Source organism: Melanotaenia boesemani, chromosome 6, assembly GCF_017639745.1.
Source record: "Melanotaenia boesemani isolate fMelBoe1 chromosome 6, fMelBoe1.pri, whole genome shotgun sequence".
Classification (NCBI taxonomy): domain Eukaryota; kingdom Metazoa; phylum Chordata; class Actinopteri; order Atheriniformes; family Melanotaeniidae; genus Melanotaenia; species Melanotaenia boesemani.
The window spans coordinates 14704879-14732394 of record NC_055687.1 but is presented as its reverse complement, the minus strand read 5'-3'; the positions used below and the strand labels follow the sequence as shown (position 1 = coordinate 14732394).

Here is a 27516-nt window from a genome sequence, read left to right as displayed (position 1 = left end):
ATAAAAAAATATTATACAGTTGTATCGCATTGTGTCGTATAAGTATCATATTGTATTGTATTGTATCGTATCATGTTGTATCATATTAATTTAATTTATATCTGTTGAGGTACCATGCAAAGCCACCGGCTAATTTCAACCGCGGTCCCGTATCGTATTCATTAAACTTTTCAGCTGTGACAGTACAACTTTGTCCTCTTAACCACAGTAATACAAGTAGGCTACAGTTACACAAAACAATACTAAACTTTGTCAACACAAATACATTAACCTGTGTGTGTACACAAACATAAATACACACACAGTATTTTACAGTTCTAGACGAACACCATACACATGTCAACAGGGTTAGCCATACAGACCTGACTTTAGTACAGGGTTTCCAGAGAGCAGCACTTTGAAAGAAAGAAAGTTTCTCAGTCCCATAGCATAGCAAAGCAGCAATGAAAACACACAGCACTGAGAGCACACACACACAGATAAGCCAAAGTCCCATTATCAACATACAGCACCCAGCAAGTGGAAACAACAAAAAGGAAAAAAAGTGAGAAACAAGACAGCAGCTGGAAAGAAGAAATTACCAAAAAGACACAGTAAAGAAACAAAGAGAGAAATGGAAGAAATAGAATAGAATAGAGTCCTTTATTGTCCCCAAGGGGCCACAAAAACTTTTAGTAGCATCCAAAAAATGTAGGACAGACATCATACAAAGGTGACAAGAGAAAAAGAATAACAATATACAATATCCACAGTGTTCGGTAGCAAGAGGGAAAATATACAAGATTACAGTACAGCAGAGGAAGGTGTGTGTTTGTGTGTGTGTGTGTGTGTATGCATTCGTGTGTGTATGTGTGTGTGTGAGAGAGAGATGGAAGGGCAGGGCAAGAGGAGATGGATGGAGGGAAGGTTTCTAAATTACAGGATCTGTACAACAAAGAGTCCTGAGAGAAGAAGGGATGAGAGGAGGAGGAGGAGGGAGAAGGCTCTACCTTCGGCTGAGTTGTCAATTGCTGCAAAAAAGGAGAAGAAACAGAGGAAAGGTCTGAGGTTATGGTGCTGCAAAAAGCAAACTAGGACTGAGTGGCACAAGTTAGTAAGACTGTTCAGCTAATTAGTTTCGGAAATCAGATGCAAAGTGGCTGCATGGGTTAACACAATTTCTGTGACCACCTGATGCACAATTATGCAAAAAGCACCACTGAGAGACACAACCATTTAAAAAATAAAAGTGGCAAGTTACGCCTTGCATTGCTTTTTAGCATCTTGTTCGAACCAGTTTGGTCCAATAACGCATGGAAGGTAAAATGTTATTACATTCATGAGTAGTGGTAGCAACATAATGTCGTTGGTCTCAGACATGACTATACAAATGCTAATCCTGTGGGGAAAATGACTTTAGATTATGCCTTATGTGCAGCTTCCACAGGAATGAAGGAGGTGCCATTTGTTTGGATGCCATCTTTTTCTTTTTGTCACATTCCTGCTAGAAGGTGCACATATCTGTGACAATTAATTTAACATTATAAACTAACTAGTGTAACACACCTTGTTTCAGCTCAAGTACATCTCCACTTACTTTAGTTTGTGTAACAATTTCTGTTTTACTTTTACAGTCTCATTTATTTAAAAAGAACTGTGAGAAAAAAAATATTTATTTTGTTCCCAATACATCTTTAACTAATTTTAGGGCTCACTGTAAAAGCCTGGAGGTAAAGAAAGAGAGATGACAAAGCAGGATTATTGCTTCTCTTTTCACACTTACCTCTTTTGAGAGATATGGGGAAGGTCTCGCTATCTTTTCCATGCTTGTTGGAGACCTCACAGATTACTCCACTCATCATGATATCAGCTGTGGCTTGTAGGGTTACAGTGCTCACCACCATGTTATCTTCCACTGAAATGGACTGGAAAGCACATGGGATGAAGGCAAGAGAGAAGTGAATGGTTACAGGTTTTCAAAAATGTATGTCCTAATTGTGGAATATTTCTGCCTGTTAAAAACATTGTGCATGTTCATTTTTTTACTTAGAAGTCTTGCGCATAACATTTTGGACAAAGCAGTGCAGCTTAATTCCATATTTCTCTGTTTCTTTCCAAAGAATCTGCTCTTATGAAAGGGCAGTTGAGCAAGTTAAAGTATCTCTCATCTTTGATCTTACATACATCACAATTTGCTTCTGACATCTAGTTTTTCAAAAGAACCATTAAAGTTTTTTTTTTTTTTATCTCATTTACTTTATCTAATATTGCATATCCCTATGCAAGTTTCTTTAAAGCGGCTTCATGGGGAGATTTTCTCTCACTTTTTTTCTCCTACAGCTTTTGAAGTTTCAGAATAGTCCACCATGAAAATGTGAAGAAGTTATTCATGTCCTAAACATCACATACTAATCCAAATTAAAACAGAAATCACAGCACCTTCCTTTTTTGTCGCTCTGAATGTCATGGATGTGTTTTCAGGTCTACCTCTTTTCCTGGGGGCGTCCAGGTGAACTGGGGAGCAGGGAAACCATAAGCCGAGCACTTGAGAGTCACCATGTCTCCTTCCTTCCTCACCTCTCCAGGAGCGGGAGCCTTGATCTTTGGTTTTCCTGGACAGGGATTGAGAAAGTAGTAGGTCAAAAAAGTGTACAATGCAGCAACATTTCAAACACAGCTGCACAATCTCAGATTGGAAATAATCAACAAGGAATGAAGCAGCATTGTAGGTGTGTCTGCTAAATACACCATCTCCTTCCAATCTCTCAAACAATACCCTGCGCACTGACACTGATCATTATTATTTCTTATTTGTCTGTGTAGTTGTGGTAGAGCAGTATGGCTTGGCTCCTTAGGTTATAATACAAACAGGATAAAATTTACAGTTTTGCTTACAACTGCATAGATCAACTGTATGCATATTTTAAGTGTAAAAATATACCTTTATTTCTTTTCCAAGTGATTCTAACTTTGGGCCATTGCAGTAAGAGCAGAAATAATATCTCAACTCCACTACTGAATAGATTTTATGATCAAATTTCTGTATCTGCAAAAGCAAACAGTTAAATTTATTTAGGAAAACGAATTACCACATTGGATATTGTTGAGAAGTAACCTGTAATTGTGGATGCAGCAATAAACAGCATCCTGTAGTGGAAAAGGTTCCATAAGTTTTTCTAAGCCAAAGCAATGACCTCTGCAAAAGAAGCATGTATGTCTTGAACAGAGGTCTGCCTGAGGCCCAAAGTTCACGGCTACTGAGTATTAGTTTTCAGCCAGTATTGGTCTCTTGTGTACAGCAATTTCTTCGGTTTCTCTAAATCTTTTAATCATGTTGTGCACAACAGAGACAGCTGACAGCGAGAAGATTCCTGGTTCAGAACTTAGTTGGATGCTTTCTTTTTGCCTGCATGGGAGCTCCATGCAGTCGAGTTTACTTCTACCATCCAAAGACACACATAATCAGATAATTGGAAATTCTAAATTTACATTATTCTTAAACTGTTGACCTATTTGCCTCTCTGCAGTTCTGTTTTTCAAACCCAACCATGTTCCTGACCTGCTATTAACACTTCATATGTTGTCCTTGTACTATTTCAGTTACATGGTGGGTTTGAGAGATTTGCAAATTAGAGCAAAACTTTTTGGGAAAGCTGTATTAGTTGCTATTGTGACCGGTAGTTTCTTTCTTCAAGTGGACTATGTAGGTCTGTGAATGCACCTGCATGAGCATCAATCTAATGAGTATGTTACCTTCAACAGTGAGGTTGACACTACGTTGGGCTGTGAGTCCTGGCACAGATGGAACCGATCCAACACACACATACTCTCCAGCATCTTTATAGGTAACTTCTTGTAAGGATAGAGAACTGCCTCCAGCGAGCACCACAGAGCCCTGGAAGAACACAAACACACTGAAATAAAACCAGTAGGAGTCTCACTATCATCCCCCTTTTCTGTCTTTTTATTCTGTCTGCTTGAAAGTGAGAGCCCTCTGAAAATCTAGTCTGAAGGCACACTGTTGTGCTGGGAAAGCAGAAGAGGAGTATTCACACACACTGTTTGACAGCTCAGTGATAACAGATCATCCTCAATGATAAACCTGTCTCTTGGAATTCCTCTCCATTCCTTCTCACATGAATTTTTCTTCTTAAGAACAATACATTCTCTACCCAGATTCTATCACACCCAGGAGACACAACAAAAGATACACAGGCTACAAAAACAGTCCTGACACTGCAGAAACACTGAGTACATAACTAGTGGAGAAACAGGGATGAATACAAAACACAGCAAGGGTATCAAATTACGGGGTTTTACTGTCTAAGAATGTACGGAGATGCTTTAAATAGCTTTTCAGAAAACAATCTTTTGGTTTGTTTGTGGCAAAAAACAGAAGTTAAAAATCAAGCTGAGTTATCAAAAAGTCCAAATACAAAGCCTCCAACAGAATCTGGTTCCTGTTGAACATTTAATCAGATCATTGTTAGTGTGAAGCATCGATAAGTTTGTGGTATAACAACCATTACTATATGTGGGAATGCTCTGTGGACAGATGAGGTGTTCAGTCTTGACAAAATCCTTATCAGACACTCACTGCCTCCAATGAAACTGTTTAAAGGAGACAAATAAAAAAAAGATAATGGGATGGATAGCTTTTATTTGTTTTTTTTTTTTTGTTTGTTTTTTTAAGTGAAAATTTCAATATGAGGCATTCCTGTCACTTTGTTCAAGCCTTCAGTCTACTTCCATCTCAGACGTCCCTGACATCATACTACATTCACTGTACTTCAGACATGGAAGATTGTAGTCTTTTTCAACCTCCACACATCAGCGTACACAGTAGGAAAAGAAACATATCTACCTCTATTCATGGTGGGGTTGGAAACATTATCCAATTTCCCAGCTAGGAAATTTAACTTCTTTTCTGTTGGATATTCTCTTTTGTGATCAAAGGCAGCATCTATAGACCAAAACCAAAGCGAGCTTTGCATGCAAACTACTCGGTTATCAGCTGCATGAAACAGATCTCATCATCCCCCCAAAACACTAAGATACATACCAAATACTTAACTATGATAAGAAAAGGGGTAATATATTTGTATCCTTATATAATTTTCCTATATCAATGGATGAAGCTGAGGAAAAATGCTAAAATGGTTAATAAAGTTATTAAATATATATACCTTTTTCCACTGAACTGTTGCCGTGGCAGATGCATGGACCCTACACTGCCACTCAACCTGCTTCCCAATCCCGACAACTTGAGATTGCTCTGGAGTTATGCTCACGGGATCAATGTCTGACAGAAAGAAAACAAATAGCAGCTGAAAGAGAGCCTGGAGACATGAAGCTTTCTATAAGGAGTTAAAAGAGGTGCCACTTAAGAAAAATCCTCCTCCCTTAAACAGCCATGTAATAGGGCTTTCTAAATTGCAGTATTGTACAAAGTACAAAGCTAATACGCTTACTCTGAAGTTAAGCCTATTTTGAAGCCCAAGTTATGTCTTTTTCTAGGCTATCACCTCTTAATGTGCATGATAAGATCAAATTAAGCTCTGTGGATGGGATAGCATTAAAGTAACAGATGAACTGTGAAAAATTGAAGCAGATATTGCCCTGCTGAAAGGATTCCATTAAAGCCCATTCCATGCTAACCTCTTTAATTTTATGATTTACAGATGAAAAGAATGGCTCACTGTTAGGTTTAAATTGCACAAACAGGAAGTAAATTGTTCTTTACACATATTAATTAAATTCTGCAGTCATATGTGTCTGTGTGTGTCTTTGGCTCACTCACAGTTGACATTGAGGTTGATGGTTCCTGTCAGATCGGCATCCAGGTTATCGAAGTCTAGGGCGTTGCATCGGTACTCACCAGAAGCTTCACGCTTGACAGATTTCAGTGTGACTAGACCACCCTGACCATTGATAGGCTTGCTCTAAATATGGAAAGAAAGACTGAGACTGAGTAAAAGGGGTTAAAGATGTTTTTTTTTTTTTTTTTCCAACTGGGATAAAAAAATAAAAGCAACTAAATAAAAATGTTCTGTCATGCAGTTTGTATGTTTACGTACACCTTTAGAGAATTCAAACTCGGGTTGGGGGTTTCCATCAGTCTCACATTTCATCTCGACAGTGTCACCCTCCTTGACTGGGTGAGTGTTGAGTAGAGTAAAAGTTGCTTTCTCTGAGGGATCTAGGACAAGAACAACCATGGAAAAGGTGAATATTCCTTCTTTTTGACGTGTGTTAACATCTTTATTTAACAAAAAAATTAAATCAACTGTTAGTGAGACAAACTCTTCTCTTACACTGAATTTGATTGTACAGTGTTTAAAAACAAAACCAAGTGCATTTTCAAAGTATGGCACATTCATGGAAGAGGCTACATTGTCCTGCTGCTTGACTTCACTGTTTGAGTACAGTTTGAGGAACTTTATTTCCAGGATCAAGCCTAACATATGGGATGAATCTCTTACCTTCCCTATAACTGTAAAGTTAAACAGTAGAACTAATAACATGAAAAGGGAAACAAATTTAGTATATTTTATAAATGTTTCAAGTCTACCATTTGCTTTTGTCCAGCATGTTCCTGGGCTGGTTCACCCACCTTAACTTTGTACCTGTGTAACAGGGAGGTTGCCATCTTGGTGTGCCATTCAAAATTGACTCAAAGCAATAAGTGTTTGACTTTCATGGGGAACCGTAGCCTGTTTGTGCTTTGTGCTGATATTTGTTTTGTGACTACACATATTCCCACAGTCCAAGGACACGCATGTTAGGTTACGTAGTGACTGATTAGGTCATACACCTGAGTGCACACACTGATGCATTTTTTCATACATCTGCCAACATCCCACCAAGTGTACAAACCACTTACAGTTGAGGTTGATTTTGATGGTGTCAGACTTCTTTTGATTGATTCCTGTTTTTGGCATCATGTACTCCACAATACACTGGAACACAGAGTCCTTGTCTGCCTTGGTGGGCCGCATATACAGGACGCTCTTAATGGTATAGAGACCGGAGGCCTCCTTCACCACAGAGGGAACCATGTAGGTTTCTGGCAGAGAAGAGAAAAAATTGAAGAATGCACTTCAATGATCAGTTAACAGAAGAATATTAAGTTCTAGCTACCAGAGCATGCATACCCTTGCTTCTGTCTTTGTCTTCAGGAATAGGTTTGTCGTTTTTGAACCAGACGATTCTTGGCTGGGGGTGTCCGTTCATCGTCACACAGGTGCCAATCTGATGGCATGGGAAAATGAAGGAAATGTAGGCAAAATGAAGAAAGTGGAACTTAAATCAAAATCATACAATGTGAAAACACACAAGACAGCATTCAAACCTCTGAGCTAGTAGACTCGCCCACTGAAATGGATTGAGTTGATGGCTTTGTGAGTTCTGGCTTCTCAGGAGCAACTAAGATGGAAAAAAAAAAAGTGATTAGATCATTACAATTCAATGAAAGGAAATCTCCAGTCTTAAATAGATATACAAGCACACACATAACATGCATAACCTAACCCACACATCTGTCAACCTTCTTAATTAAGTATTGCAATAAATAACCAGCTTCATGGCATTCCACTGTAACCTGGTTCATAGGCCGATAAGGGTCACACCACAGAAAACTCCCATTTCCTCTATCTTGGCTCACACACACAGCCACAGGTGTGAGCGTTCCCTCTTGTTTCACTGCTTTATTCCAAAACTCACTTGTCCAAGGTCATCTTATCGCTGCCTGCAGCTGTCGACTGCTTAGGAAAATAAACAGTAGATGGGTATTTCTCTCTCTGTCTCAATCATTCAGTTCTTAATCACTGTCCAAAAACCCCACACCCCCGACCACCCCGGTCTAACCACTTGGCCGTAACCTTGTCTTTTGTTTTGCTGCTGTGTTTAGTAGGATGGACCATTTTTTTTTGGAAATGAAGCCTTTCAAAAGGCCTTCCAGATGGTGTGCTTTCAGATGCTTAAACTGAACGGTAGTCCATTTTCTAGGTAAAGATTTCAGCCTCCATTCCTTGTAGCTACATTCTGAAGGACCACTACCATGTCGAGGACCCTCCAAAGCTAGAGGTAGGGCCAAGTGGGTGGGATTGGGACCGAGCTTTTGTCTTCTCTTTTGTAAACAGCCAATGTATTTGAACAACCATTATCCTCTAACATACAGTAAATACAGAGGACCCTATAACCTATACATAACAAACAAATTTAGCCTTACTTTGTTTACATTAGGACTAGTTTTATTCCATTTTAACATTCTTAATATGGTTCAAGTTCTTTTCTATATCTTTTTACATTTCAGATGCTTTTTTTAGTGTATATTGAGAAATTTAGTTATGTGATTTTACTCCATGTAATAACTATTTATCCTCCATTGTAGGCTTTCTGAGGAAAAGAAAAAGCGATTGCTGCTGCAGCTGAACAATCAGGAGACCTCATAACTCAGTCCCATTAAGTTCAGGCAGTACAGACACACCATAATTCACCCACAATAAGTCAAGTGGTCCAATGTGCACAAAGAATAATTGTTGGGTTGTTTGACAGGTTGTTTTCTCAGCAGTGTGGGCGTTAAATGTGTCAGAGAAGGCCTTTGTTAAATATCACTCCTTTGAGGCATTGTCCAACGCCGACTGGTCTATTCACAATAAATAGTTCATTTATGAGTTTCCTTTAAACATTGTTGCTTCTGAGGACTTAAATGCTAATGGTTAACTTATAAGCTGTTTTTCGAGAGGAAGCATGACTAAAGATAAAGTTGTTTTGCTTTTGTCTCCACACAAATCTCCCCCTCTGCACAGAGACTGACAGTTCAATCTGAAATCCAAATGAATTCTGCTTATTTTGGTGTGCCTGCTGTGGGAGGGGCAGCACCACAGCAGTCTGCACCAGGGTCACCCTTCGACATCTTAGTGATAAATCTGGACTCTTATTATGGAGAGATATATGAGACATGACAAGTGTGATTGAACTATTCATCAATTATGTCAAGGGTGATTAGATTGTGGTTAATTGACCTCTGGGGAACTTGTCAAAACAAACTGTTAACCCCAGACTTTGGAGAAGGCTTCAAAGAAAAACTATAAGCTAAGTCTGCTGAATTTTTTTGACAGATGTAGACGATATTAACAAATTGTAATATATTTCCTTAACAATATTTAGTATGGTGTTTATATGAGCACATATAAAATGCTATCAGGAAATGCATTAAGTACAATTAAGCCAAGATATGCATGGATGCACACATACGTCACACAGATGGAAGTCATAAACCTTTGATGGGAGAAGCAGCAACAAATCAAACCTTAAATACCTATCAAGTGCTATAAGAAAAGTTGTGTGTGTGTGTTGTTGTGTGTCAATAACTGACTTACAGAAGACTTTGAGCACAGTGGAGCCATCTCCAACTCCCTGAGCACCAGCAGTAACTTGGCAGTGGAAGACAAGCTCGTCTGAGGGTTTAACATCGGTGATGGTCAAAGTGAAGTCCGCTCCAATAGTGACTCGGCCAGACAGAGTAGTGCCCTCATCACTTTTTTCCTCCCCAGACTTGGAGTGGAAAGCCACACGAGTCCTGGTTCCCTGGTCCTCCTGAAAGGAAGGAAGAAATTGGGAAAAACATGAAGAGGAACGGAAATAGGGAAGAAAAGGGACCAAGTAACAAAAATATAAGACCAAAAATTATTTTTGATTATATATATTGATATATATTAAAATAGCCGTTGCAAATTTGATTCCTGTGTACAAATATTCTGAGGTGGGTGAAAATATATTATTAGAAATTACAATTACATACAATGAACCATTCAACAATGGTGTTGGGTGAGTCTGAGCCAGTGTATTTGCAGGGCAGTTTGGCAGTCTCTCCTTTCATCACCTCCACTTGTCTAGCCACATCCACAACAACACCCCCACTGCAAACTGTAGAAAAGAAGACACAAGAGCAGGGGGGTGAATAAGATTAATGACTTGAAATGAAATAAATCCCTGAAAGGAAAGTGTGGACATTATAGAGATCAGTATTAGCATGGTCAGTAATAAAGGTTCCATAAATATGTACAAGGGTTTGAGTCGACCATAAGGAATAAATTTCATGATTTTTATGGTAACATATTAAGTGTCATTTAGTACCTGAACATGTTCCTTATACACAGTAACTAACCACAGAAGACAGAGAACTACAATAAAAACCCAGTGCATGGTTAGAATCCATCTTACTGGTATATAAATATATGGCAGATGTCCAAAACGGGAAAATTGGAAGAAAAAAAGGTTTAAAACTCAGGATAACTAAAAATGTGCTGTTTCTTAAAGAAAGGAAGCGAGCGAAATACAAATAAAAAACCACAGTGACTACAACTTGTCTGTGTATAATTTGATTAAAAGGCTGTGTTTTTTAAATACCCCTAAGGACTTCCAAATGTTCAAAGAGTGTGTTATGAAAACTAGGGACCACCATGTGGTGGCCATGAGGAACTATGTCTGCACTGGAGAATGCCTTTTCCTGCTATGCCTTAAGCAGTTTGCCCCCATCACCCCTCACACCCCCATCAGCAGCAAGAGGCAACAGCCTATAATTACCCACTGTCATAGCACTGCACCTCCCAGGCTATACACACACAGCTACAACACACTCATTCATCAATGCAATGTTTGCTCCCTGCAAACACACAATACAGTAAACACACACACAGGCATAGAATTCTAGAGATGACAAATGACACCAGGGTAATGCCAGAAGATGAACCATACATGTATTCAACTACACAGATGTATGTGTGTTATAGAATAATATAAATTCTCTATAACAGTGAAGCATTATCATAAATGTAGATCATCATGGGGTATAAAAAAAATATATATATATATATATATATATATATATATATTCCACCTGAAATCAATTGCGCGGGATTGCAAGCAGTTCAGATATTTTCAAAGGCATCAGGTCTTAGATCTTCAAATGAAATTTCTACTACACTTCTGAGACAGTTGTCTAAGCTCTGTTTCAAGACTAAAGCAGAACTCAACACTGGCAAAAAACCACAAACTGTTCAGGGACTAAGTAGAAGCTACAGGGCCTTTGTGACCAGCACTGTCAGTGTTGCCCATTCGAAAGAGACATTAGGATGCACCCAGTGTCCCAGATTTCTATGTTAAAGTATGCAGACAGACTACAAAATAGCCCTGGATTAGCTCTTGTAGAGAAAAGTATATTATAACACTATATCCACCTATAGATAATGCACCAACTAGACAACATTACAGACAAGGGAAGACTGGGAAAAAGGGAGGTGGGGGATCAAGAGCTGGAGGAAGGAAAAGAGCTCCATTTCTGCTAATGAAGTCAGTGGATAGAGTACGGTTTCATAAATCTACTGTTATGGTAAGACATGGTGACACTTGAGTTCACTGTGTTGTGAGTGTGAGATTTTAATAAATTAAAACAAAGGGCAACAACTGGGAAAAGACAAGGTTATTCAATTTAACATATTTATACTGCTAAATCTGTTTAATCAAGTCTAGTGAGGAATGAGAAAACCATATTTACTATAAAATGTAACATTAAGCCTTTCAACAAAACTCCCAAAAACAGTATTATTAAAAATAAAGAGATCAAGAATATTCCAGTTGGGGACATTTATGTATACTGCTAATGAACAACATGGCCCCGTATTCTGTATGATAACATAAATTAATCATATCGTCAATTCCTTGACTACAAATTCTACAGCTGAATAATTTATTTGTTGTGAAAAACTGCCAAGAGTAGGGAGGATGGACTTCGGGGAATCATAGATGTTTGACAGGCAAGCTTTATTAACAAGGCTGAGAAATGCAGACGGGTAAGATGAAAGAGTTCAAAACGCCTAAAGTCAGATAAGAGGAGCTGAGCAATGGCCACCTTGTTATCAGGATACTGTGAGAAGAGGAAGCAAAGGATGTAAGGGAAGACAGAGTACACAACTGAAGAGGGTGTTTTAGGGTGAGCTGTCAAAAATACACCCTGAAGTTGCCGAGTGGCTATTCAGACACATTCTGTTGGGATCAGATGCTGTGACTCACCATGATCCACAAACTAGACAGGGGTCATACAGCAGGTCAGTGAAGAACTCACAGTGATGAACAGCTCTCATGTCTGTCCAGTGCTTTGCTCTTTCACTTCCTCTTCATTTACTTTCTCACTTCCCTGGGATCTATTTTCAAACCTGCCCCTCGTTATCCCCCTTTCCCCCTCCCTTCTCTTAAAATATTTAGTTCTTTGCTCTCAGTGACTCTCAAGCAAACAAACATTAGTTTTACAAGACGACTCTCATGTTTTGCATTTGTAAAAAGGATGAAACCCTGAAACATATCCTGTTTTAGCACCAAAGCAAACAGGAAAGCCAGACAAACAAATGTGCAAGAATGCGTGAGTGATTGAAGCACTGTGATTTCCAACAGCACTACGGATTTGTGCCAATTTATAAAACTTGGGCTTGAGGACTTATGATATGATACAATAAAATGTGATGCAATATGATGCAATGTGATAAGATGCAATGTGATATGGTGTTTTATGATGCAATGCAATGTGATATGACTCAATATGTTACAATACCATATGGTTTGATACTATGTCATATGATTTGATACGATACGATATAATTCGATGCAATACGAATGAATACACCAACATTTTTACATTTCTATTATAAATGTTGCATACATAAATGTTTTTACACTCAAAACTAAACAAAATTACAGTATTTATGGAAACAATTATCATCTAGTGTTGCACAGCTATTACACACAACACATGACCAATTGTAAAACACCATAAAACTTTACAATAAAATATACGTTTTTACTCTGTTATCACCACGTTCATTGAACAGAACTGCTGTTGTTGGTGTATGTTGACAACAGGGAGTAAAAAACATTAATGGTGGGTCACACACAAAAAAAAAGGGTCCAGACTAGAATTACTTATGAAAAAGAGGAGTTCCAGCTTTTCTGCTTTAAAAAAACACAACAGGTGTGGTCACAAGTACATATCACTTCACAACTGTTTAAGAAATAAGCTGCTCATTATTCAAAGATGTTGACAAAGCACTCACATTTAGCATCTGCTGACATCTAAATTTAAGCAGTACAAGTCACAGCTCTGTGAATATAATTCAGTTCCTGTGGAAACAGAAACGTCTGTATCTTATTCTTGCATCACATATTAAGTACTTTTTCTACCAGTGATGCAAATTTTCCAGACATAACTGGAATAAAATTGCTGAACTCTCACTTTCAAAGCAGTTAAAGATCTTCTTTTTTTATGGAAATAATTATTGTAAACCATTATCAGTCAACGCAACCTGTTTGAAAGTGTGAGCATAATTACAGGACAAACAATTCGTTGAGGGGGACTGGTTGTGTGAGAGAAGGAAATAATATGGTCTGGAAATTTAAATCAACAGAATTCATCTGCACAGCATCCTGCTCCCGTTGCCAGCTCATATCTCATTGATTTTATTTTTTGTCTCATGCTCACCTTCTCCCCCTTTCATATGCATCTTTTGGTGTCATTCACAATATGTTGAGTCCAGAATGATCAATCAGGCCGCTTGTCTGTGTTTCACACATGAGGCAGCTGGACAGATAGACACAGGCAATTAAAGTGTAATTAGGGAGTCCTCTGTCCAATCTGAGCTTAAAGCAGCATGTGTGTGCACACTGGAGTGTTTGTGTATTTAGAGACACAGGCTGTTAGCTGTCACTGTGTGTGAGAGAGTAAAAGGAAGAAAGAGAGCAGTGGGCACTACTGGAGTGTATTGGGGGGGCAAGCTGCAAGGGGGTCTCGTTAGCTGATGCAAGCCAGATAATAGGATTTAGCCAAAGAGAGGGAAAGTGTGTGTGAGGTGGTGTGTGTGATGGGGTGCATGACCGGGTAGAAAGACAGATGGGAACAAGATGGTCAGACTGCGACCTGTACACACCCACACAAACAGACACACATACACACACACACAGACGCTTTTACAGTATATCTATAATGCATGGGATATTTATGAGCAACTGAACCACCCCAAAAAGCTGCAGTTAAGTACACTGTGCGCTGAAAAATAACATCCAGAGTCTGCAGTTAAAGCAGCATGGCAGAGTGGAGGAGACCCAGAGAGTCGTGTCAGTCCCACATCTCCTGAAAAGTTAATGTGAAACCAACTTTAATACCCTCAGTCTGCCTTGTCTTGACTTTTTCTTCAACTCGTCTTCCAGCCTGCATCTCTTTTTCTTTCACCCTCACACACACACACACACACACACACACACACACACACACACCCTCACACACACACACACACACACACACACACACACACACACACACACACACCCACACACACACACACACACATGCAATAGAGTGCCTCTCATTATGAAAAGAACCAGCTGGATCCCCTCTATCCTGTCCCCCCTTTTCTCTCTTGTTTTTGCCTCACCTACTACCATACTGTGGACATCAAACCAGGAGCTTCTTTCTCTCTTGAACTCTCCTCCTTTTTATTGCTCTATCTCAAAGAGCATTTTTTAATACCCAGCGCTCAGACTTTGTGGTGTATTTGTAAGACAGAAACAAAGGATTCACAAAACAGCAAAAGAAATGAAACCAAGAAAATAGGAGTAGGATAGAAGAGAGGGGGAGGAAGGGAAAGAGATACAAGAGGGAGCACCAAAAACATCCCTTATATCCATGAGAGTCATCATCATATGTCTTCACCTCTGTGTGAAGCTACCATAACCTGCGATTCATTGATATTAGCTGTTGTCTCCCTGCTAACCCAAACACCACTCAGGTGAAGAGTGATTGATGAGCTGGGTAATTCAATATACTGTACACACCTGGGTGGCAGTGCTACAGGTCCGGGAGAAGTGTGTTAGATTTCAGACTGTGTATATCACACACAGCACACAGCGATAGATCATAAAAATCTGCACTAATGCTGCTATGAGGAACTTTTAGAAGATTAACATTATCCAAGCATAAAGCTGGCGAGGGCAAAAGGAGTGTGACTTGGTATCTGATGTGTGAGGAATGTCAAGTCGAAATATATGTGTGTTTGTGTGTGGTCCAAAACTCTAACAGGATTAGTGTGCTTGACTGTTGGCAAAGCAAACAGAGTTCACCTATAGAAGACATTGCCTCAAAGTCATGAAGAACTGAGTCACCTACAGCACGAGGTTATGGCAAAACAACATGTCACTTCCAGTATTTGCCACTCTCCACAAATCAGCAGCTTAATTTAATATCAGCAGAATAATTTTCTATTTATAGTTGCCTTTCCAGCTGTGATCAAAAGGCTGATAGTCCCAAATAAGTTTTTTTTCTTATGCTTAGAGGTTATTCAGTAGCTACAGAAGCAACAAGCAAATTTCAAACTGAGTTTAGGTGAATTCTACACAGCCTATAACATGCTGCTGTTGTGACATGAGTAAAATAAAACTGACCGCAAGACTATAAACCAACTCCAAAGTTGTTTCCATAGTTTCCCTCCTACTGCATATGGCAACTGTCAACACAGCTACAGTGAACCACAGGGTCTGTGCATGTGGATACAGATGTAGCTGCACAGCCGGGCAGAGTTACCTCAGCTTACTACTGCTAGTTATTTCCCATTAAGGGTGCAGACTGAAGCAGAATCAAATCTTGAGTTTACAGGCCTTTCACATTCACTCAGAGCTCATATCAGTCTACTTGCCCTGCGAGATGGGAACAGTTTGCATTGTTCTAGGAAATTCAGTTTGCTCAGCGGGTTTCATTTTGGAAGACAAACTCGATCTATCTCTGCAATTCGCCCCAGGGGGACAGCTGTAATGCAGACAAAATAAACAGAAAAAGGCTGCTCGGTGGGCACTCTGGTAAAGATGCCGATATTTGTTGAAGGGGCTAAAACCAGCCATACCCACTGCTGTTGTTTAGACACTGTATTTACAGAGAAAAGTCAAAAAGAGGATGCAATAAAGGTCTATATCTATCTATCTATCTATCTATCTATCTATCTATCTATCTATCTATCTATCTATCTATCTATCTATCTATCTATCTATCTATCTATCTATCTATCTATCTATCTATCAAAAGCTAATTTGTGTCATTCGGTAGAATCCTGAGACTTTTTTCATTCATTCATTCCTCTCAAAGTCGGAGTGGGTGATAATTGAGAGGAATAAGAGCATGGACATACATGCAAAATGGGATCTATGTGTGTCAACTGTTGGAGTGTGTGAGTGTGTGTGGAGCCAGCAGGGGCAGACTGCCAGTATTGGGGTGGGTCCTGGAGTCCATCAACAACCGAGTGATGACACAAGAACAGGTGCAACACGGGAACAGCAGCTGCTGCAAGCCACACACCAGACTTACATCTCACACACCAGCAATGAACATTACACAGAGAGAGGTGGGGGTGGAGTGAGAAAGACATAGTGAGACCCCAAACCACAGAGGTGACAGATGAGCAAAGCAAGAGTAAGTTTCTCAGCTGAGAAAAAATAAATATAAATAAAAATAAAATCTGACTCATACAATTTGTAGAAGTGCAACTTTAAACAAACACCCACAAAGACCAATGTGAAAACTGATACAAGAAAAAGACACATTAGTGGAAACTGTGGTACTGACCAAGATCTATGCATAGAAGACTTAGTGCTAAGATTTCTGATGGCTTCCAACTGAATGTTGACCTTTGAGACCGAACAAGTGATATGTAGCCGATGCTAATTACAAATCTCAATACTGTTCATGACATTCATGAGAGAGGGTTACAGAGAAAAATGGATGGAGGGATAAAAAGAGAGTTAGTGTGATGGTAACCCACTCCACTTTCGAATCACAAACATTTGGAAAAACGGAAAACTGAAATAACTCAGGAATCCAAAATGACAGTTTCCCCCACCTTTAATAACCAAAACCCTAATAACACCATTAAATAAAACTACATTTAGATTCCAGTTATTTAATTGGTGTGATATCGGTAAATTCAGCTATTTCTGTCTTGGCAACTGTTTTGATTTGTAATAAGAAGGAAGCTTCTCCAAGTGGGACCAGCAAGATTGTTTAAGCTCTAAAAGCTCTTCATACAAAAGTCCCTCATGGATTTCCCAATGACCAATTCCTTTATATTTGTATTATTTGGCCTATAAAGTCAGGCAATTCAGACAATTAATAAATTCTAATTTAGGATGGAGTGATGTGTTCTTGTATCTTCTCCAAAGAGAAAATTTTAAGTTTACAGAAACTCTTTGCACATTCAGTAACTCCTAACAGACAAATTCACTCATAAATGTGAAAAGTAATAAACTGTACATGAAGTCCTAATATATACACTACCGTTCAAAAGTTTGGGGTCACTTCCCTATTGAATCCAATGGCAAAGTGACCCCAAACTTTTGATCAGTAGTGTTGACTGTTCACAGGCCTTTTAAAGGGGCTGATGACAGAAGCTTTATTGTGCTTTAAAGATGATTTCTGGAGCTCTAATTGGAGACAAACACAATTACATGTTCAGTGTTGTGTTTCATTTCATTTATGGATTTCCTGTACTTTATGAGGGTTATGTGTCATATCTGTTTGTCTTTAGGGGTAGGAGCCTTGATTAAAGATGAGATATATACAGATCCCTGATGCTCTGGTGCCATAAGCTAACCTCCTCAATTACAGGATAAAGGATGGCCTTCCTGTCTTCCTGTCTGGGCTTGTACTGATGTACCACCTGAGTAGAAGTAAAACTCACACCTGGGACCCTGCAGCAACATACACACGCAATCACACGGACATTCAGGTTACAGCTGAGGGTTATCTAAGTCTGCTTTATCCTTTTATTTACTGGCACTAAAACCACCAGCTTCTTTATGTCTATTCCACAAAAAAAAAAAAACAGAAGCAAAGACTGCAGATTTTTATCAGATATTAGTAAAAGATCCACTGACTTTGAAGATTCTTTATTGTATTAGCTTCATTTGTCTCTTCTGTCAGGCTGCAGTTTTATAGTTTTTATATCAACCCTCCCACTTTAAATCTGTTTCATCTTTGATGTCTGATGTGCAAAACATGTTTTAAATGGTGCTGACGCAATTAGCACTTAAAACATGTTTCACTTTATTTGGATTCAGGGGCTGAGCTTCTATTCAAACAACGAAGGAGAGACAGAGGACAGAGTAAAAGGAAGGCTAGGAAATAAGTCTGGAAGGTCTGATGTTCCCAAGGACATGATGTTGACATAATGCAGCCGACTCAAACACAAGCCGATTAGCAATAAGCTGCAGTTTGCATCAGTCTCCTCCTCTGCCATAAAACCTTACAAACTTCACATCTGTACATCTGACTTAGTGTCTTAAAATGCAGAGTGGTGAGTCAATGCAAAGCTGGATGACTCTATAAATGATCTAGACCTGCCAAGCAACTTAGGTGGATGGCACAGAACCACTTTAGAACTCCACGCTCACAGATTTGCAGATTTAAAGGTCTTTATATGCTAAGGTAGCAATTGAAATCTTGTCAGAGTCACACTCGCTGCACTCTTGGACCTTGCTAACCCTGTTGTACAGCATATTCGGTATGTTGAATCAGAGTCAAGTCTGTCAGAGAGAAAAATCATTCTGAAGAATCCATGATTCCACCACTTATTTTTTATTGTCTGTCCCTTCCTCTCTTCTTTTCCGAACAACAAATCAAGCTTAGCCAACACCACTGCTGCAACAAAGTTTTCATTTACTTTTTCTAAGTTCTTTGGCAAAGTCTTCTATGTACTATATTTTTTTTATCTGTGCAATCTTTTGGTTAGTATTAAATACTATGAACAGAATATTGCTTTATTCTGCAGTGGAGTGCAGACTGTCAGCTAAACATTGTCTTTCCAGGGTATTTGTGTAGTTTTTATATATTGATTTATTTATTGTTTGTTCTTGGAGTCAGTTACATGTATAGAAGCCCTTTCTAGAAAGTGTGTGAGGTCTTAAAACAGCACAGCGAAGGATTTTCAACACCATTAATCAAGCTTTCCTGAACTTTACTGAAGGATTTGCCCAAAGTTCATAATGAAATTAATCATGTACGTGATTGTCCTATTTTCAACAAAATGATTACAAACCAAGAATGGACAATGTTAGAAAGATATTCACTAGAAATATCAAAATAGACTATACAGGCTACATACTTGACATAATCTTTTTTCACTGGTAATGACTTGTTCATAAGCAACTTATGCAATGAAAATCCTGACTCCTTTTTCTCTTTTTTTTTTTCTTGTTTTGTTTTTTAACACAAAAACTCCCCATGAGCTCACAAATTAAGGCAGCTGTGGTGTTAATTTATACTATAAGCTATTCAGACTAGAGGTGTTCCGATCGATCGGCCACCGATCATGATCGGCCGATTTCCATGAAAAAACATGTGATCGGTGATCGCCGATCACATGTTTTTTTGCCGATCGCAAAATCCGATCACTTATATTACATACTTTGCAGCCTACAATGGTGCTGTTTGCGTGTGCAGTGACGTAGCTTCCGCTTTCCTCCTCACTGAACATGTGCGCAAATCCAAAATAAACATGTCCGCCGTGTGGAAGTTTTACACTGTGTGTGACAGTGACATCAAGTTTGCATCCTGTAACACTTGCGACGGAAAAATTCCTCGTGGGGGAAGCACGGCAAAAACTTTCAACACTACGAATTTAATCCGACATTTAAAAAACAATCACTTGGCGGAGTATGGTGAGTTTACGAGACTCGCTGCACAGAGTGAGAAGAAGACACCTGGAGCAGCCAGGGCGCAGTTAAGACAAACAACAATTGCTAATGCTCGTCCGTATGAACGTGACAGTCAGAAGGCTAAGCTAATTACTACCAAAATAATGGAATTCATCGGGCTGGATGACCAGCCATTTTCAGTTGTTGAAGACACTGGGTTTCGCCGACTGCTTTCACACTTGGAGCCTCGCTACTTGCTACCTGGACGTAAATACTTCATGGACGTAGCCCTTCCGGAGCTCCATCAGACTGTGTACGCTCACATTGAACGTCTCCTGAAAGAAGGTCTCTCCTCCTCCGTAAGTTTTACGACGGACATATGGAGCTCGGATGTCAGTCCTGTCTCGTTGCTGAGTTTAACAGCTCACTGGATCGACTCAGATTTTCATCTCCATAAAGCTGTTCTGCATGCCCAGGAGTTTTCTGGCTCCCATACTGCTGTAGCTTTAGCAGCCACATTTGAGAAAATGTTTGAAACATGGCATATTCCGAAAGACAAAGTGCACGTGATACTGAGAGATAATGCCAGAAACATGGTGAAAGGCATGACAGATGCTGGGTTACCAAGTTTGGGGTGTATGGCTCACACCCTGCAGCTAGCTATTCACGAGGCAGTGTTGTCTCAGCGCAGTATAAGTGACATTATTGCCAAAGGAAGACGCATTGTAGGGCATTTCAGGCATTCGCCATTAGCATATGCAAGACTTCAGAGTGTACAGCAACAACTCGGCCAGCCCACCAAAAGACTGCAACAAGATGTTAGCACGAGGTGGAATAGCACTTATTATATGCTCGTCAGTCTCCTTGAGCAAAAGCGAGCACTGGGTGTTTATGCAGCTGACCATGAGTTGCCTGCTACCTTTACAACTTCTCAGTGGGAATTGATTGAAAACCTAACAACACTCCTACAACCGTTTGAAGAGCTAACGAAGGAAATATCATCATCAAATGCATCTGCTGCTGATGTCATACCTGCTGTGATGGTTTTGAAGCGCCTCCTTGCCAAAGAGACTGCAGCAGGTCATGGTGTGAAGACAACTAAGGACACATTGCTGGAAGCTGTCACCAGAAGATTTGCTGACATTGAAGAAGAGCCCCTCTACAGTTTGGCAACACTCATAGACCCAAGGTGAGAGAATTATTATGTAATGGTGGAAAATTAAGTATTTTCAAATACTTTACATTTTTTATCCTCAACTGACCTGAGACAATTAGTTTCATGTGAAATAAATGTGATTTTCCTCTGCCCTCTTAAAGGTACAAAGACAGATTTTACTCTGAAGACTTGAAGACCAACACACACAGACTGCTTGTTGGTCTGATGACACAAGCCACTCAGAGGAGCCCAAAACAAAGACCTGAAGCTGACAGCACAGGGGAACCAGCAGAGAAGGTGCCGAGACCAGGGTCCTTGTCTTCAGTGTTTGGTGAAATCTTGGGAGAAGAATCCAGGCACCAGGTTCTCACAGAAAATGCAACACCATCAGAAATGATCATCTACCTCTCAGAGCCAACCATCTCTCGTAGTGCATCACCATTGGAATACTGGAAAGCTAACAAGGAACGCTTTCCAGGGCTTGCTAGTGTAGCAAGAGCATACTTATCTGCCCCTTGCACAAGTGTGGAGAGTGAGCGACTATTTAGCGCTGCATCCAACATTGTGGATGAACACAGGAATAGACTCATGCCTGAAAAAGCGGAGATGCTTCTCTTTATTAAAAAGAATCTTCCCACAATGCTCAACAAGTAATACGTATTTACAACAGCATGTGTTAAGGCTGTTCAACGTTTCTGCCTGTTCAAAGCAAATGCACTTTAAATTCACTTGTGATATTTTCTGTTTCATGGTCTTTAAGACCACATTAATGTTGTTCAGGTGGCAGATGGTTATTCATTTTACATATAAAGCAGCAGGCCCATTGTAGGTTTTTTTTTTTATTCATAAAAGGTAAACAGTTTTTTCTTTTCAGAACATGTAACTCATGCACAAAACAGTAAGCTCTTCTCTCAGCTAGTAACCTGTCTATGACTGTAAATGTTTCCTTTTTTACTTGACATTTTATCCTGGTAATGTTAAGGTTTTTTTATTTTTTAATTTCTGCATCATTTCCTGTTCAAAGGGAAAGCACTTTAATTTCATTTGGCCTGTTTTCTGTTTCAGAGTCTTTAAGGCCACAGTAATGTTGTTTAGGTAGCAGATGGGTTATTTATTTATTTTACTATACATATAAAGCAGCAGACCCATAGTATTTATTTTATAAATTTAAAAAAGGTAAGCAGTTTTTTCTTTGCAGAACAGAGGTTACTCATGCACAAAATAGTAAGCTGTGCTCTCAGGTAGTTCTGATTTAATTAGTTAACTCAAATGCAACCTGCCTATGACTGTGAATGTTTCCTTTTTGACTTGACATTTTATATGGGCAATGCTAAGTTTTTAGTTTTGTTTCTTTTAATATCTGCATTATTAAGCCTGTAGGGAGCCTTAAATCTGTTTTCAGTCTGTTAACAATAGTATTACTAATTAGAATTTACTACTATTGACTGAGTAGTTCATTTATTGTGCCTTAAAGTGTTTTGTATTTTTTCTCTTGGAAAACGTAAATAAAATGTTTTGTTTTTCTCTAAATGAAGGGGATTTATGGTTTCTTTTTCCAAATCATGTAGCCAGTAGTGCTTCTAATGTAATTTAAAAAAATTCGGCCAATCCATGTGATCGGTATCGGTGATCGGCAGTGATCGGCACTTATTAGTGATCGGGATCGGAATCGGCTGATCAAAACCTGATCGGAGCATCCCTAATTCAGACAAAAAGGCCATAGGGTGGAAAGTGGGCTTGGGCCAGTGTCTCTTATGTTAGAGTGGAGGGCAAAGAGGTAACATTGCAGTGTGCTGCTGTGACAGATAAATCACAGCTTTACCAGTGTGTGTGTTGTGTCATCTCACCACAGTTTAGGAGTTCAAGACAAACAGCATGAAGTGGGCTACAAGGTTGGCCCCTCACGTACTCTTTTGTCCACTGAGAGATTCCCCCTCGTCATTCTTGCTACCCCAGCAACGGGGTGAGAAGTCAACCCCTTTCAAAGGAGTAGTTTGGAGTCAGTGAGAGTGTTTGTGTTTGTGTGAGAGGGTGTGTTTGTCCTCATCAGACATGAGCATGTGAGTTAGGAAGAGAAAGTCAGGACAAGGACAGATGGAATGAAGATGGAGTAAAAAAAAAAAAAAAAAAAGAAGCACGAACCAAAAACAGAGACAGAGCACTTGAGATGAATATGAATTTGTCCAGCTGACATTGCAGTCTCCTGGCCTCCTCTGCAGCAAGCAATAGTTGGAAAAAAAATAAGGCAAAGTACATACATCTCATAAAGAGATTAATAATAGAGACACGAATCCATGAATCCTCTGAGTTTTAGTGCTGTGTAAGTGCTTCTGGAAAAGTAGCTTTGATAAATCACCCCACTGATAAACCAAAGTATCCTTCCCCATTAGAATTAGATGAGTAAAACTCATTTCTCGCACAGAATATCTAGGTCATTTATAAGGCTAAAATGTTTTAGCTGACATAATCTGTTGCCATTATACCTGAGTCTATTAGCAGTAAGTTAGCACAACAACAGACAATGTCTTGTGTCTATTAGAGTTCATATTTGAGTGAAGCAAAGAGAGAAAAAAAAAAGCTGGGAATATAGCTGTGAATTACTTGCAAGATCGGATAAAAATATCAAGTAGAATTTCATTACTTTTTAAATCAAAGGGCACAAAACAGAGAAGGTCTCCAATTACCGCAGTATGTCTCCTCCTGGCTGCCTTTCATTTTCAGAGGGAACTCAATTTGGTGAGAAAGGGGAAGAACAGAAAGGGTGAGCGTGTGTGGGTGTGCGTGTGTCCTGATCGACTGAGAGAGAACCCAATCAGTGGATGTCACTAAAGGGGCAAAGATGAGAAAAGGTGTTAATATTTAATGTTTCAGGGGCCCCTGAATCAGGGCCTCCTATCCCTCCTCTCTCCCCGTTCTCTCTACCCCTCTCGCCTCAGGCACTCCAATTAACATACTCTGTCCTTTTCTAACCCCCCCCCCCCCCCCCCCCCCACACACACACACACACACACACACCACACGCACACACACACTCCAATCTCTCCTGGTCTTTTCTAACTACTCCCTTCCTTCCATGGAACACAGCCCCTGGCAAAAAAAAAAAAAAAAAAATAGAAATTTAGAAATAGGACAAAAGAGGAGAAAGGGATGGAGAGAGAGGTAAAAAATGAGCGGGAGAGTTTGACAGGAATAATGTTGAGCAGTGTGATACAAAGTTTAGACAAGTGCGAGCTAAGGAAGCTGGAAGGTCTCAGAGGACAGCAAGCGCATGCATGAGAGAAACGAGGTGTTAAAACTGAAGCAAAGGGGAAGGAGAAAGATGAAGTGAGGGAAGGAGAGGGTCCCCTGTGTGTTTTCAATTTCACTCTGCCTCTACCCATTTATCAAGGTAAATGACTTGCTTTAATGGGCCACAATGATATGCAGTGTTTGGCAGAAGCAATCTGCTTGCATATGTTGCTGCTAATCTTACTGGAGTCCATAATGGGGTGTCCTAATGAGGTGCATTTGGTGATGGGAGAGGCAGAAAACACTGTAAATTGCCCACAGGATCCCAAAAAGGAAGACACAGCACTGGAAAGATGATGGATGAAGAGATTGATTTTCAAGCAAGGCAAATTAGTTTATATATGTACTTTGACCTGTTTTTAGAGGAATAATGATACTTCCAGTGATTTATTATTTTAAAACATCTTTATATAGCTGGTTGACCCCTCAAGCTCTATTACTGATAGATTCTATATTTCCTATTACATAAGTTGTGGTTTACTGACTTTATGTAATTCATTGTTTTCTTAAAGGGATGTGCTCATTTAGATGTTTAAATGATTTGAATGAAGGTTTTCCAAATGCATTTCTCTATTTATTGCTCCAATTCCCAGATCAGTGGTGCCTAGTTGAGGTAATTATTATATTTTACTGTGTACTGAAAGCTGAAACAACTTTTGTCAAGAGTGAAAGGGAAAAACAAGCCAGGATTATGTCAAGGAACAGTGTTCTGTGGATGGTTCTTGCACTATTTTTAAGTAAAAACTCATACATCCCCGGGGGGTTTTGGATTAGTGGCAAAAAAACACTTAATTGCTGTTGTGTCAATGGGTTTAGTTTATCAGAGGAAATAAAACTTGCACGTACACCTGACTCCTGTCAGGTAGCCATATAAAAATAACTATTTCTAGAAAGGCTGGGGTTTTAAATAATAAATGTGTTTTGGAAATGTCATGGCTGACTGGATTTGAGAGTTGGGGAAAAAAAAATTCTCCTTGTTTACTCTCCATTTCTCTACTGCACATCTACCAGAACACCACCCATTCCAAACTCAACAAAGTGCTACAAATTCCCATTTTGCTAAAGGTACAGTCTTTAAATATTACTGACATTTGGAAAAATCAACCATCTGTATCTAAATACAATAGGATGTCAAAACAAGAAGTGAAATACCAAAATTTGTCCAAACTCTACAATAAGACAATAAGGGCTGAAAAATGACAATTTCTTTGATTCAGTTTCCTATTGTGATGCCACTTTCTGCACACTGGTGATCATACAGGTAACACGATTCTTAAAATGATAGTTAACACTGTTGCCTTCCTGATAAACCCCTTAACGGCAGTGGTTGGGTGGGAGATGACATAAATCTGTGGGTTATCCTATTTTCATACATTCTACTATTACACACTGTATCTTAAAAATTAAACATAAACTTGTTCTTTGGACCACACTTTTGCTCTTGCTGATTAGATGCGTAGTAGAAACTCCAAGTTTCTAGGAACCAATGTGGGATGAAAAAAAAACAAACAAAACAAAACAAACAAAAAAACACTTCTCAAGGTGCCTTAAACCTGGCAGAATTAAATGTCTATGATTCTAATAAAGAAGCAGTCTGCTCCCCTCATGTTCATGCTGATCATCACTCAGTTTTATGTTTTAAATAAAATCGTGTTAAAAGTCCATCTTTAGCTGAGGCTGCAGATAAATCAAATATTTAGGGAAGATTTTTGCAAGTGATTAGATCATGTTTGATATTCAGAACCATCCAGTTTATGTGCACCGGTTGCCATGGTAATGGTGTTGACGTCAGTAACTACATAACTATAGTGGAGCAGCTTTATTAGTCGGTCCAGAAGCCTCACCTCAAGTGCAAGCAGACCGTTTTTTGAATTTATCTATCATTGGTTCTGTGCCAGTGGCTGTGCTGGTTCCACTCAACACTTCCATCACTCTAGGTTTGACTTTGCCGCTGGGTGGTGCTTTGCAAGAAATACATATGAAGCTTTGTGATCTAATTTAAGAGCCCAGCGCTTGGAGATGGAGACATCTGTATTATGTTCACTGGATCTATGTTATATAGATCCAGTTTGCAAAAAATCTGATTTCCTTTTCTACATTTTTTCTGTACCAAAAACCAGATTCAGGCAGGCAGCCTGAAAATAGCCAAACAGTCATGCCAGATTACTGTCACAGAGAGGAAGGAGAGATGGTAGAGGCTGACTTAGTATAAATAAAGAGAGAGACATTAAGACTACAGCTAATCTCACTAAAAGGGTTGGGACAAAGTGCTGCCGCCTCTGCCGTCTCTCTCTCTTCCCCTTTATATCTATCCTTGAATCAATTCATTCTGGAAGTCATTTCCAAACATGCTGTGCAGATAAATACTCTGCATAAAATAGCTCTTCTATCCATTTAGAGTAATAAAAAACCTACTGGAACTACTCCATTACTGGATTTGTATGTGTGTGTGTCTTTCTAAAAATACAATAGCTTACAGTGTTTGACTAAGAGAGAAGAAAACAGACTCTTACACTTCTGTTCGAGAGAGGAACTGAGATTTGAGATAAGTTGTACAATGAGGAAAAGGTAAAAGCAGGCCAGCATGTCTCTGTGTCAGTCTCAAATGTCTGATTTGGACTCTACATCTAGAAACACACACACTCACATGGACTAAATTGAGCTGGACTGCCAACCCATGTGTATTTTAATACTGATGAGCTTAGAGATGAACGTCTCAGGTTATATTTACAGTAGCTATTTACAGTGTCATACTGTTACATTCATAAACAGCAGAACACATGCACAAACACACTTACCTGCCTTTCATATGTTAACAGCTCACTTTCTCAAACATCATCTGCTTCTGTCACCTTTTTTTTCCAGCAATTATCTCATGCTGAATTGTAGCACCACAGTGTTTTGTTGGCATGACAAAGGACCAGTTCCTGTGTGGACAGGTTACACACACACTGGACGAGCTGAGGTAAACACAGTGAGGGACTATGGGTAAATAACACCAAGATGCTGTTGCTTGTTTACCATCTTATTCTCTGTGGATTTTTCTAAGGCCACCGGAGTGGGAAGCTGTAATGTGAAGATGACAGCTCTAGTCTCACTGTGATCCATCACTGATGCCAATTTGAGTTGCAAAGATTAATCAGTGCTAGTCTGACAATATAAGGAAGGTTAATTGATAATTAAAATTATTTTAAGTTACAGAAACAATCTCAGAACAGTGGATCACATTACACAGATAAAGCTGTGCCGATGTTACTGGCTTCAAAGGTAATAAATTAAATTGTAATTTGTTATCCTACTGTAGCAAAAAAGACATTACTGCTCACTTAAATGTGGTAGAATAAACTCAATGTGCATAACACTATTAT

General features: G+C 39.3%; 2 protein-coding genes across 4 annotated transcripts in view; one reads left to right on the top strand and one right to left on the bottom strand.

Annotated features, from left to right (window-relative positions):
- bcam (basal cell adhesion molecule (Lutheran blood group)) overlaps positions 1-27516 on the bottom strand; it is a 54441-nt gene that overhangs the window by 6686 nt on the left and 20239 nt on the right. The window contains exons 2-14 of one of the 3 annotated variants that reach the window (XM_041987870.1): positions 9785-9909; positions 9363-9579; positions 7331-7404; positions 7134-7230; positions 6863-7045; positions 6057-6178; positions 5780-5921; positions 5166-5281; positions 3733-3874; positions 2467-2591; positions 1763-1904; positions 990-1010; positions 363-395 (exon numbers count right to left, since the gene is read on the bottom strand). In XM_041987870.1, coding sequence (XP_041843804.1) covers positions 363-395; positions 990-1010; positions 1763-1904; positions 2467-2591; positions 3733-3874; positions 5166-5281; positions 5780-5921; positions 6057-6178; positions 6863-7045; positions 7134-7230; positions 7331-7404; positions 9363-9579; positions 9785-9909 — 1539 coding nt within the window. The remainder of the gene's footprint in view (positions 1-362; positions 396-989; positions 1011-1762; positions 1905-2466; positions 2592-3732; positions 3875-5165; positions 5282-5779; positions 5922-6056; positions 6179-6862; positions 7046-7133; positions 7231-7330; positions 7405-9362; positions 9580-9784; positions 9910-27516) is intronic. The other 2 variants (XM_041987871.1, XM_041987872.1) reach the window with 2 other exon arrangements.
- On the top strand, positions 19346-21826 carry LOC121641623 (zinc finger BED domain-containing protein 4-like). The gene is made up of 2 exons (XM_041987869.1): positions 19346-20893; positions 21022-21826. Exons 1-2 carry the CDS (start codon positions 19431-19433, stop codon positions 21512-21514), a joined length of 1956 nt encoding a protein of 651 aa, XP_041843803.1. The 5' UTR covers positions 19346-19430; the 3' UTR covers positions 21515-21826.